This window comes from Babylonia areolata, chromosome 10 (genome assembly GCF_041734735.1).
Source record: "Babylonia areolata isolate BAREFJ2019XMU chromosome 10, ASM4173473v1, whole genome shotgun sequence".
NCBI classification, from domain to species: Eukaryota; Metazoa; Mollusca; class Gastropoda; order Neogastropoda; family Buccinidae; genus Babylonia; species Babylonia areolata.
Genome location: NC_134885.1, coordinates 29,860,565 through 29,873,215, shown reverse-complemented (window position 1 = coordinate 29,873,215; position 12,651 = coordinate 29,860,565). Strand labels below are relative to the sequence as shown.

General features: G+C 45.2%; 1 protein-coding gene across 5 annotated transcripts in view; it reads left to right on the top strand.

Annotated features, from left to right (window-relative positions):
- LOC143286930 (Na(+)/H(+) exchange regulatory cofactor NHE-RF2-like) overlaps positions 1 to 12,651 on the top strand; it is a 91,180-nt gene that overhangs the window by 56,266 nt on the left and 22,263 nt on the right. For 3 of the 5 annotated variants that reach the window (XM_076594886.1, XM_076594888.1, XM_076594890.1), the window contains one exon: positions 466 to 660. The exons of the other annotated variants lie outside the window; for them this stretch is intronic. In XM_076594886.1, the coding sequence (XP_076451001.1) occupies positions 466 to 660 (195 nt within the window). The remainder of the gene's footprint in view (positions 1 to 465; positions 661 to 12,651) is intronic. 5 annotated transcript variants of the gene reach the window in all.

Genomic DNA, 12,651 nt, shown 5'->3' with positions numbered 1-12,651 from the left:
CGCACATGATATGATTGTTTGGATGCATGACACGATTGTTGGCTGTACTGCATGGCTGAACTGTTTGGATGACAAGCATGACATGTATGTGTAACTGTTTTTGGAATGTGCATGACATAATTGTTGGGATGGATAATTGTGTGCACAACTTTTTGTTTCAAGAGGCACACGTATGTGTGTTTGAGTGTGTGTGTGTGTGTGTGTGTGTGTGCACGTGTGTGTGTGTTTGTTACTGTTGGGATGTGCATGATATCATTTTTTTAGGAAATGTTCAAGAGGCGTGTGTGTGTGTGTGTGTGTGTGTGTCAATGTTGGGAAATGCATGCTATATTTATTGGGATATTTGCACACACCTTTAATGCCCAAGTTTGGTTACGTAAAGGGGCGGCATGACAGCTGTTTTTTGGGGGTTTTTTTAAGACCTGCATGATGTGATGACTGTGGCCTTGCCCCTCCCACTGCTAGGTACTGAGGAGGTGGCGGTGGGTGTGGCTGCGGTGGCGGTGACGGATGAGGTGGTGGTCACCTCACAGCAGGAGGAGGTGGAGGAGGAGGGGTTGTCTGGAGGAGGCGTGGGGGTGGTGGTGGAGAGTAACGCCTATGAAGAGGTGGAGGTGGCCCCTCCCACCATGTCCTCCTATCAAGCGGCGGAGGATTTCGGTAAACGCCCTGTCTTTGCAGTGCTGTTCAGCTCAGCTCAGCTCAGCTCAGCTCAGCTCAGCTCAGCTCAGCTCAGCTCAGCTCAGCTCACCTCATCTCATCTCGCTCACTGGCTAGTAGAACTGCTTGCCTGGACTGACCACTAGTTTTCTGCTGCTGGTCACTTCTTTCTTTCTTTTTCTTTCTTTCTTTCTTTCACCTGGGTGTCAGGTGCAGCGGCGTCCTCTTTGATTAAGTTTACCTTTCTCTCTGCTGATTGACTGGTTTACCTTTTCGCTACACTTTAACTGACTTGCCTTTTTCTCTACTGATTGACTGGTTTACCATTTCTCTACTCATTTACTGACTGACCATTTTTTTCGCTGCTGACTGACTGACTTAACTTTTCGTTACTCACTTTCTGACTTACCTTTTAGCTGCTCACTGACTGACTTACCTTTTGGCTACTCACTGACTCAGCGAAACATGACTTACCTTTTGGCTACTCACTGACTCAGCGAAACATGACTTACCTTTTGGCTACTCACTGACTTAGCGAAACATGACTTGCCTTTTGGCTACTCACTGACTTAGCGAAACATGACTTGCCTTTTGGCTACTCACTGACTTAGCAAAACATGACTTACCTTTTGGCTGCTCACTGACTTAGCGAAACATGACTTACATTTTGGCTACTCACTGACTTACGAAACATGACTTACCTTTTCGCTACTCACTGACTTAGCGAAACATGACTTACCTTTTCGCTGCTCACTGACTCAGCGGAACATGACTTACCTTTTCGCTGCTCACTGACTGACTTACCTTTTCGCTGCTCACTGACTTAGCGAAACATGACTTACCTTTTCGCTGCTCACTGACTGACTGACCTTTTCGCTGCTCACTGACTGACTGACCTTTTCGCTGCTCACTGACTGACTTACCTTTTCGCTACACACTGACTTAGCGAAACATGACTTACCTTTTCGCTACTCACTGACTCAGCGGAACATGACTTACCTTTTCGCTGCTCACTGACTGGGCGAAACATGACTTACCTTTTGGCTACTCACTGACTCAGCGAGACATGACTTACCTTTTCGCTGCTCACTGACTGAGCGAAACATGACTTAAATTTTCCCTACTCACTGACTCAGCGAAACATGACTTACCTTTTCGCTGCTCACTGACTTAGCGAAACATGACTTACCCTTTCACTACTCACTGACTCAGCGAGACATGACTTACCTTTTCGCTGCTCACTGACTTAGCGAAACATGACTTACCTTTTCGCTGCTCACTGACTTAGCGGAACATGACTTTCCTTTTCGCTGCTCACTGACTCAGCGGAACATGACTTACCTTTTCGCTGCTCACTGACTGACTTACCTTTTCGCTGCTCACTGACTTAGCGAAACATGACTTACCTTTTCGCTGCTCACTGACTGACTGACCTTTTCGCTGCTCACTGACTGACTTACCTTTTCGCTACACACTGACTTAGCGAAACATGACTTACCTTTTCGCTACTCACTGACTCAGTGGAACATGACTTACCTTTTCGCTGCTCACTGACTGGGCAAGACATGACTTACCTTTTCACTACTCACTGACTCAGCGAGACATGACTTACCTTTTCGCTGCTCACTGACTGAGCGAAACATGACTTACCTTTTCGCTACTCACTGACTAAGCGCGTTGGGTTATGCTGCTGGTCAGGCATCTGCTTGGCAGATGTGGTGTAGCGTATATGGATTTGTCCGAACGCAGTGACGCCTCCTTGAGCTACTGAAACTGAAACTGACTAACGTTTCTGTACTCTCTCTGAATTAGTGCTTGCTGCTTTAGGTCAGTCTGATTTTACTGGCTGACCACTGCCCCCGACCCCCCCAAACCCCCACCCACACACACCCCATCCTCTACCCCCTGAACAGTTCTGGGAGCGAACTGCGTTGACCACCACTTGTGCAATCTGCTGTATGTAGTTCTCTTCTTTCTTTGACTACACTTGTCTTTCTGCCTGCCGATGGCCATGATTCACTGCTCTGGTCAGAACAACTGGTGGTCATTCTATATTCACTTCTTTTTTTCTTTTCTTTTCTTCTTTTTTTTTTCTTTTCTGTGTGTGTGTTTCCTGTTTCAGCTTCTTTTCCACCTGCTAATGCTGACTCCTGTTTTGACTGATGTTATTGTGATTTAGGTAGCACTTACTAATCATCTGTGATCTGGTTAGTGTTTAGCGTTAACTGATAGTCTGCGGGTGAACAAAGATTATGTTAAAGTAAACTAGTTATAGCGCGTTCCTCCGTTTAATCGGTTGCTAGAATACTGGTTGATGCCAGGCAGAAACAGAGTGTGCGCTTTCTTTCTTCTTTTTTTTCTTTTCTTTTCTGTGATTATACTCTTTGTACATGTAGAGTGTGCACTTCTAATAATCATGCTTTTCATCTCTTTTTTTTTTTTTTTTTTTTTTTTTTTTTAATACTTTGTCAGTCTGTTTTTTTCTGTCTGTTAATCCCGCTCTGCTGGTCCCTCTGCCTCTTGTGTTCTGGGTATCAGCAACTGCTTACAATACAGTTTGAGACAATACATTACAGAATACTACAATATAATGCAATGCATTGCAGTGCAATACAACACACAACACAGCACAATACAATACAGCACAATAATCTTCACGCACACCACACAGTCTCTCAGCCCACGCATGAACACGACAAAAGGTGAAAACAAAAAAAATTCAAGAAGTAAAGATATAAAGTACATGTATAGAAATGACACCTTTCAGCCACAGACAGGTCATTGAAGTTTGTTGCCATGAAACTGATTGCTTGGAAAGTCTTGGAGCATGAGGATGAGAGAGTAGTTTTGTGTCAGGGAGGGGGGAGGGGGGGGGGCAGGGGGGGGGGGATTCTGTCCTTTCCCCGGACAGCCAGAATTACAAGCCAGAATGACAAGAGGGGTGCAGAGCACTCGTCTCTTGCCAGCTGAGGACATTTAGTTCTGTTGAAGTTGGCTTTGGAAGGATATGTTATGTGCAGTAAAGCAGGTTTTTCTTTATGGATTGTAAAGCAGGGATTTTATGTGCAGAAAAGCATGTCTTTATCCTCCCATGTGCAGTAAAGCAGAGTCTTTAACACACACACACACACATGCACTAACGCTCGCTTCCACACACACACATGCACACACATGCACACACACACACACACGCACACACACACAGATAGATAGAATCATAGATAGATTGATAGAAGTTGTGTGCAGTTGTGTAGAGTTTGAAGAAGCTGTTTACGATGTGCACCAGCCCTGAAATGGCTCCTTTGTGTTCGGCTGGGCTGTAAGAACCATGCTATTATTTGATTTGATTTGATTTGATTTGATTTACGATGTACTTTTAACTAAACCCTGCTGTGCGGGACAGACTGTATGTGATCGGTGTCAGGTGACCCTGTCTGTCTGGAGAGGCCCTGCAGTGGATTTCACACGATTGTTGTGTATTGTACAGCTGGGCTTTTGTGTGTGTGTGTGTGTGTGTGTGTGTGTGTGCAAGAGATAGGGTGGTGGTGGGGAGTGATGCATTTGTATTAATAGGAGGATGTATTTTTGTTATGCGTTTCCTCAACAGAAGTGTGAAGTTTGATTTTAATTTAAAAAGTCTTTTATATGCGCTGCAAGCTAGGTTTCTTTTGATTTTTTCCCCCCCCACCTCTCTTTCCCACGAGTGTTGACTTCAGTGAGTGCAACATGGTGGTGTTGAATGAGCAGGAATGTGTTGATTAATGCAATAATGGAACTGCTGTTTAGTGGGAAGGTCCTTTCCAGTCTGAATGGGTGTTGGCCTAGAGGTAACGTGTCCGCCTTGGAAGCGAGAGAATCTAAGCGTGCTGGTTCGAATCACAGCTCAGCCGCCGATATTTTCTCCCCCTCCACTAGACCTTGAGTGGTGGTCTGGATGCTAGTCATTCGGATGAGACGATAAACTGAGGTCCCATGTGCAGCATGCACTTAGCGCACGTAAAAGAACCCACGGCAACAAAAGGGTTGTTCCTGGCAAAATTCTGTAGAAAAATCCACTTCGATAGGGAAAACAAATATAACTGTACACAGGAAAAAATACAAAAAAAAAGGGTGGCGCTGTAGTGTAGCGATGTGTTGTCCCCGGGGAGAGCAGCCTGAATTTCGCACAGAGAAATCTGTTGTGATAAAATGAAATACAACTACAACAAATAAGGAATTTACCACACATATTTGAAGGTACATACACATAATCCCCCCCCCACACACACACACACACACACACACACAAGCACACACGCACTTGCATGCACACATATCTCAATCATCACATGGAGAGTTAATTCATTTTCTTGCTCTGTTTTATTTATCAACTTGATTTTGTATGTGTAGTATGTGTTACTGTATGTGTTTGTCTTATCAACCTTTGTTGTTAATAAACCAAAATATTTGCAAGAGAGAGTGTGTGTGTGGGGGAGGGGGGGTTGGGGGAGGGGGGATAAAGAAGGGAAGGGTTAATATCATTTAATGGTATGCTGTGACTTATTTCAGGAAATCGAGGCTTTGATTTGTCACTGCAGATCATGTAGAGTATTAGTTAATTCTCAATTTGTTGCTGTTATTTCATTGTTTTCTCTGGGATATGAAAAGAGTATTGCGTGAAAAGCCTTATGTCACAAAGCATTGCAGACATTTCCTTGCAGTGTTATAACGTGTGTGTGTGTGTACTTCTATGCCAGTGTACATGTGTATGTTGGTGTTTGCATATGTATGTATGTATTGTATGTATTTTGAGTGCATCAAGCTTTCATTTTGTATATTTGCTGGTGTGGCTACAATTGTGTATCTTTGCAACTTGTAAAAGCAAGTGTGTACGATGATCACCCGTTACGTTACATCAGTATGAAAAGAGCATGAATGCATGCGTGTGCTTGTGTGTTCATGTTCGCATGTGTGTGTCTTGTGTGTATTTTGCTTGTATCATCCCTTGCGTGTATGTGTGCGTGTGCATGTTCATGTTTGCATGTGTGTGTATTGTCAGTTGCGTCGGTGTGAAAGGTGCATGCATGTGTTGAGTGAGAGTGTGTGTGTGTGTGTGTGTGTGTGTGACTTGCACTACAGCCCTTACTGTGGATTCTTGCCGCGGGTCCAGGGGAGTAGGAACGCTGGCTTGGGGGTGCCCTCATTTTGGGCACTGCTTGAGATGAGGGTGATGTCGGCAGAGGAGGGTCGCAGCTTTATGGTGTACATGCTGCAGCCAAAGAGCATCCTTTTAGTGGGGAGTCATTCCACCCCCGCCCACCCAACCACACCCCCACCCCCACCCCTCTGACTCCTGTACCTCCCCACACCCTAGTTAAGGAATTCAGCTAGCTTTATACATGTAGTACTTTACTTCTCAAGTAAAGGAATGCAGATTCATTATATCTCACCAGCAGAGGAATGCAGTTTTATTACATCTCTCCAGCAGAGAGAATGTTTGGGTGGGTTTTTTTTTCAGGGGTGGGGGTGGGTTGTAGGTAGACCTCCTGTTGTAGGGGAGTGTTGCATCAGACAAAATAATACTTTGTCATCCTTTTGTGGGTGTGCATGTGTAGGCTCCACATTATGAGGATGTATTGCATAACTGTGAGGACCCATCCTCACACACCACCCCACCCCTCCCCGCCCCCAGTTCTGACCTGCTTTCTGTGCTGTGCTGAGTTGCACCTTGCTTTGCAGTTTGCAGTGTTGGTGCGCTTATGCTGTGCTGTGCCCTGCCTTCAACTCCCCCCCTCTCCCCCTCCACCTACCCCTCCCTCCCCGAAGCCACAGCAAAGAAATCAGGAACAGAATGTTATGATCAAAACATCATTTGGTGGTATTACTTTTGATAAGCTTGGTGGCTAGTTCAGTGGAAATTTCAAGGCACAAAATCTGTCCAGTATGTGGTTGCGTGCGTAATTACTGGAGCAAAAAGCGCTACCCAGATTGGTTCAGCTTGTTTAAAATTAAACTAAAGATTTTTATATTTTTTTTAGTGACTTGGACCTATCCCCAGAATAAAGGTAGTTTTCCCAAGATGTCACTCCAGTTCTGTTGATGTCCAGCCTGTTCATCAGTGTGCGGTGGTAAGATGTCAATCATCAGAACTGTCTAAGGCAGTGACTGACTGTTCAGGTCATTAGACCATCTCTGAGCAGTGGTTTATATAACAGAAGGAAGAATGAATGATGTAAGTGACATTACATATCACCCACCACACAGTACTTGGTAAAGGAAATAAGAAAAAAAAGGAAGTGTTATAGTTTTCTACTTAAAGATGAAGCAGCAGAGGAGTTGTGAAGCAAACCTGGGAACTGATAGGCAGGAAAAGGGGATGAATAGGAAGAAGGGATGGATGGATAGATAGAAAGAGGTGATAGGAAGAAGTGATAGTTATAGATAGATACAGCTATAGGTAGATGTGGTGGATAGGGAGAAGGGATAGAGTTATAGATATAGCTATAGACAGATGTGGTGGATAGGGTTAGATATAGTTATAGATAGATGTGGTGGATAGGGTTAGATATAGCTATAGACAGATGTGGTGGATAGGGTTAGATATAGCTGTAGACAGATGTGGTGGATAGGGTTAGATATAGTTATAGATAGATGTGGTGGATAGGGGTTAGATATAGCTATAGACAGATGTGGTGGATAGGGTTAGATATAGCTATAGACAGATGTGGTGGATAGGGTTAGATATAGCTGTAGATAGATGTGGTGGATAGGGTTAGATATAGCTATAGACAGATGTGGTGGATAGGGTTAGATATAGTTATAGACAGATGTGGTGGATAGGGTTAGATATAGTTATAGACAGATGTGGTGGATAGGGTTAGATATAGCTATAGACAGATGTGGTGGATAGGGAGAAGGGATGGTTAAGGAGAAGTGATAGGAAGAAGTGATGGATAGATAGGAAGAATGGATGGATGGATAGAAAGAAGTGATAGATAGATCGACCGACAGATAGATAAGAAGGGATGTGTAGGGAGAAGGAAGGAGTGGATAGGAAGAATGGTGGATAGGAAGAAGCGAAGCTGGACGGCACATAGCCTTTACCAGTGACCTGGCCACATGACAGGGCACAAGACCCTTAACCACACACACACACCCTATGTCCTGACTTATCGCCCCCATCCATACAACGCCAGTGGATGTAGAAAACTATTGCCTTATCCACTGCCTGCCATCAGTTGTCTCATTTCAGTTGCCCTCTGAAGGATAGACTGAAGCATGTGAAACAGTATGTTTTTGAGGACGAGGGGATGTTGACTGTGGAAAATACAGGTCTGACAATGTGACGAGAGATGATTTTGTCCTGGGTAACAATTTGTTGAAGTGGCTTACATTGCTGTTTTGTCTGGGGCGACTGTTGATGAGGGGGACTCATGTTGAGGGGATGAGTCTCCTGGAGATGTTTTTGTCTGGGCAACTGTTAGTGAGGGGTGCTCACATCATGATGAGTCACCTAGTCCTCACAGTGAAGCGCTGCTGGCACTGGTGTGTTGTCTGTCTGGCTCGCTAACTCACATTGCCCTCACCCTCCCGCCTTCTCCTGGACAATCCTGTGTCTTGTCAGGGTGACTCATGTTGCCCTTCCATGGGACAATCGTGTTGCAGAAGAGAAAAGTGAAGAGGATGCTGTGAAGCAGGAAGAGAAAACGGCCACAGAAGTGGAGGAAGAAGCTCAGAAGGTGGAAGAGGAGGACAGCCGTGATGTGAAAGTGGAAGCAGCGGTGGTGTCTGATGGTGGTCAGACCTCACAGCCTGCAGACACAGGGGAAGAGAGCCGCCCTGTGGACCAGCAAGAGGCAGGACAGGCAGCAGCAGAGGAGGTTGCACTGCCCAGTTCCACCCAGGACCCAGACCCAGGTCAGCAGGAGGCGGTAGCTGACGAAGAGAAAGCGAAGGATGAAGAACAACAGCCAGCAGAAAATGGCAGTGTGGAGAAGACAGAAAGCGCAGAGACAACCTTGGGTACACTTTTGATTTTCCCTCTCCTTCCTTCCTTCCTTCCTTCATTCCCTGGAGGGTTGTTGAGCTCTTTGGCGTCAAGAACTAACCATCCCACCGCACCTCCCTGTTTCTTTATTAATCCTTCCACACCTTGTGGGGTCCGCCCTCAACAGGGTGACAGCGACAGCCGTCCACTGACAAAGACGGATACCTGCACAGGGTTAAGTGAGAGAGAGACACCTTGATGGCCAACTGAGGATGGCTTAACGACTTGGTTTTTGACCTGTAACTGTTACAGTGTTTACTTTTTGACAGAGACAGGTGCTAGATGACTTGACGGAGATGATAGGTTGTTCCTGTGAAAGAGAGCACCACAGTGGTGGCTGGGTGAGGGGCACCACATGAGTGAAGTGATCCCTGTTGTCACTGGCGTTGTCCTGACCAGAGACAGCTGACCTGATCCACTGCATGTCTTCTGCATGTCAGCACCTTAATGTTGAATCTGTCTCCATCTTCTGCATGTCAGCACCTTAATGTTGAATCTGTCTCCATCTTCTGCATGTCAGCACCTTAATGTTGAATCTGTCTCCATCTTCTGCATGTCAGCACCTTAATGTTGAATCTGTCTCCATCTTCTGCATGTCAGCACCTTAATGTTGAATCTGTCTCCATCTTCTGCATGACAGCACCTTAATGTTGAATCTGTCTCCGCCTTCTGTGCGTCAGCACCTTTACGTTGAATCTGTCTCCGCCCCCTGCTCAAATGTTCTTCTTAGATTTGTGTAGTTTTGCACCTTAATCTTTTGGGGTTTTTTTTTTTTCCTTGATCTGGTAGTTGCAGATTGCACTAGTGAAGTTCTTTCTTTCTTTTCTTTTTCTCTTTTTTTTTTTAATTTTTTTTTTACATCTTTTCGTTTATATTTTAGTTTCTCTTGATCCCGTTGAATCCTTATTTTCCTCTATTCCCTTGACATGGTCCCCACTTGGTTATCAGTTTGCCTTGCCTTTGGATTTCCATTCCACCTCCCCACACCCACTAGCCCCCTTCTTGAGTTAGGTTTATCCTCTTACGTTTCCCACTGCCTGTTCTATTTTGTGCTTTCTGATTTTAAGTCTTTTAACTGATCAGGGGTTTGTTCCAGCGGAGCGATGAAAGGCTTCATTTTGTGTCGTCACATTCTTTTCTGTATGGTGACTGTGTGATCAGTGGAGTAGTTGTTCCGATGTTGGTGAGGTCATTAAGGGATATGGAAAGAAGGGGGAGGGGGCAGCAGCATGGTGCTGACTCATGCAGCACATGACACAGCTCAACAAGGGAACAGTGCATGGATTATGCTGCGCACAGTGGCGCAACAGATGGATATATATATATATATATATATATCCATGCATTCATCGACAGCATTGAATTCACACAGATTATGTACCGAATTTGCCATCACACATGTGGTGGATGGATAGCCATGCACTCACACAGAGATTACATACTGCACTTGCAACCACACAAAGGACCCCACACTTCAAAGACCTCATTAAATGTGCATACCTTTTGACTCTCAGTCCCTCTTCATAACACGTAATACTCTCTGTTCCCCCTTCTCCTCCCCTTTACACACACACACACACACACACACACACACACACTCACATACGCGCGCATGCCCACTCACTGTGCACCCCACATACACATCAGCATGTACATGCACGCTTGCATCTCCCCCACCCCCACCCCCACCCCTGTGTGCAATAACATTCTTCCTTCTTCATAGTAGCTTATAGGATCAAAGTTGACAGAATGGTGAAGATACATATCTGTCGGTACAGTGTCCCTTTGGGTCTGGGTTTGAATCCCGGTCTCACCCTTTCTCCCAAGTCAGACAGGAATCTCAAACTGAGCATCTAGTCATTAGGAAGAGGCAATAAATAAACTGAGGTCTCGTATGCAGCGTGCACCAGGCATCAGTGAAATAGGTACACAAACATATTGCAAAATTCTGGTGAAGAAATCCGCTCTGATAGGTACACAAACATATTGCAAAATTCTGGTGAAGAAATCCGCTCTGATAGGTACACAAACATATTGCAAAATTCTGGTGAAGAAATCCGCTCTGATAGGTACACAAACATATTATGTGCATGCACTCAAGGCCTGACTAATGTGTTGGGGTTTTCTGCTTGCAGATGTGGTGTGGTGGTGTGCACGTGGATTTGTCCGAACTCAGTGATGCCTCCTTAGTAACTGAAGCTGAACACATAGCGGTCGCCTGGAACACTCAGTCCCTAACTGTCCCACTCTGCCAACCTTCCCCTCCACGCCAGCAGCTATGGCCAGTTCAGTTCAGTTCAGTTCAGTTCATTTTTCCCCAGGAGGCATCACTGCATTTGGACACATCCATAATCACTACATTACATCTGCTAAGTAGATGCCTCGACCAGCAGTGGTAACATAACACGCTTAGGCCTTGAGTATAAAAGAAAAAACAAGAATAATGAATGATAATAACAATGATAATAATAAAAGGTAAGTACACTGTAATATAGTGTAGGGAAAGATAAGTAGAGGGCAAAACATTGAAATAAAAAACATGAAAGATACATTGGCGAAGTGGTTAGCGTTTCTTTTGACTCGGGAGGACTAGGGTTCGATCCCCATCAGAGGTGGGTTTGTTTTTTGTGGGTAGCTCATGGCCAGGTCCTCCTGTGTTTTGTGGGCTGAAATGGGAAGTCCAGGACCAACATAGCCAAGGGTCATCCACCTGATGGAAGTCGCCATCGGGGTGTTGTTTAAATTTCTTGACACCCACTACAGGTGTCTGTATCTCTCAGCCTGGTTGACGGCCAGGATATAATTATTATTATCATGAGAGTACAGCCTTGTCAGGTGGTCCCAAACCTAAATGGACCCTACCCCCCAAGCCCCCAACCCCTTAATAGCAGCAGCAGTATCATCAACCCCATTTTCGTTCATCATCATCATCACAATAAAGAAAACAAAATGTTTCAAATTCTGGGGAACACAAACAACAACAAAAACAAGAACAAAACCTTCCCCCTCCCCTTTCACTACCCATCATCTCCCTCCTCCCTCCTTTCCTCCTTCCTCCTCCCTCCTCCCTCCTTCTTCCTCCCTTCTCCCTCCTTCCTCCTCCCTCCTTCCCTCCTTCCTCCTTCCTCCTCCCCTCCTTCCCTCCTCCCTCCTTCCTTCCTCCCTCCTCCCTCCTTCCCTCCTCCTTCCTTCCTCCTTCCCTTCCTCCTTCCCTCCTCCCTCCTTCCCTTCCTCCTTCCCTCCTTCCTCCTTCCTTCCCTGTCCCCCATTCAGTCCACACATTATTGCTGTTGATCAATTTCCTTCACGGGTTCAGATCTTCCACACACAGTTTCCTTGAAGGATTGTCTTCAGCCCTGGGCAGTGATGCAGTGGTTGTGGCAGACACACAGAATCAGTGATGCAGTGATTGTGGCAGACACACAGAATCAGTGATGCACTGATTGTGACAGACACACAGAATCAGTGATGCACTGATTGTGACAGACACACAGAAGCACCTGTGGGCTGGGTTAGGGGCTGTCTGGGCCTTTTTCGTTAGCCTGTTGGCTGCTGAACCAAGTGTGTCATGAATTTGAATTTTGTTTTCTACTTTTTGTGTGTGTGTGTGTGACGATAAAATGAAAGATGACTGCTGAATCTATAATTTAAAAAATGTAATAAAAAAAAAATAAAAAAAAAAACACCAGAAAAATTAATACATATTTAAGCTCGCATTGTGTGTGTGTGTGTGTGTGCTTTTGCTTTGAATGCTCTGTTCACTTGTCTGTAGTGCATGCTATGGGTGTTATAATTATTGGTGGTGATGGTGGTAGGTGTTCATATTGATGTATACATAACTTACATGTGTGGCGTGTGTGATGCAAAGAGACGGGAAGAAAGGTGGCTGGCTGCACCTGCTGTAGTGGATGAATTACGCTTGTCTGTGCTGTTATTTTCTCTGTGTGTGTGTGTGTGTGTTGCCA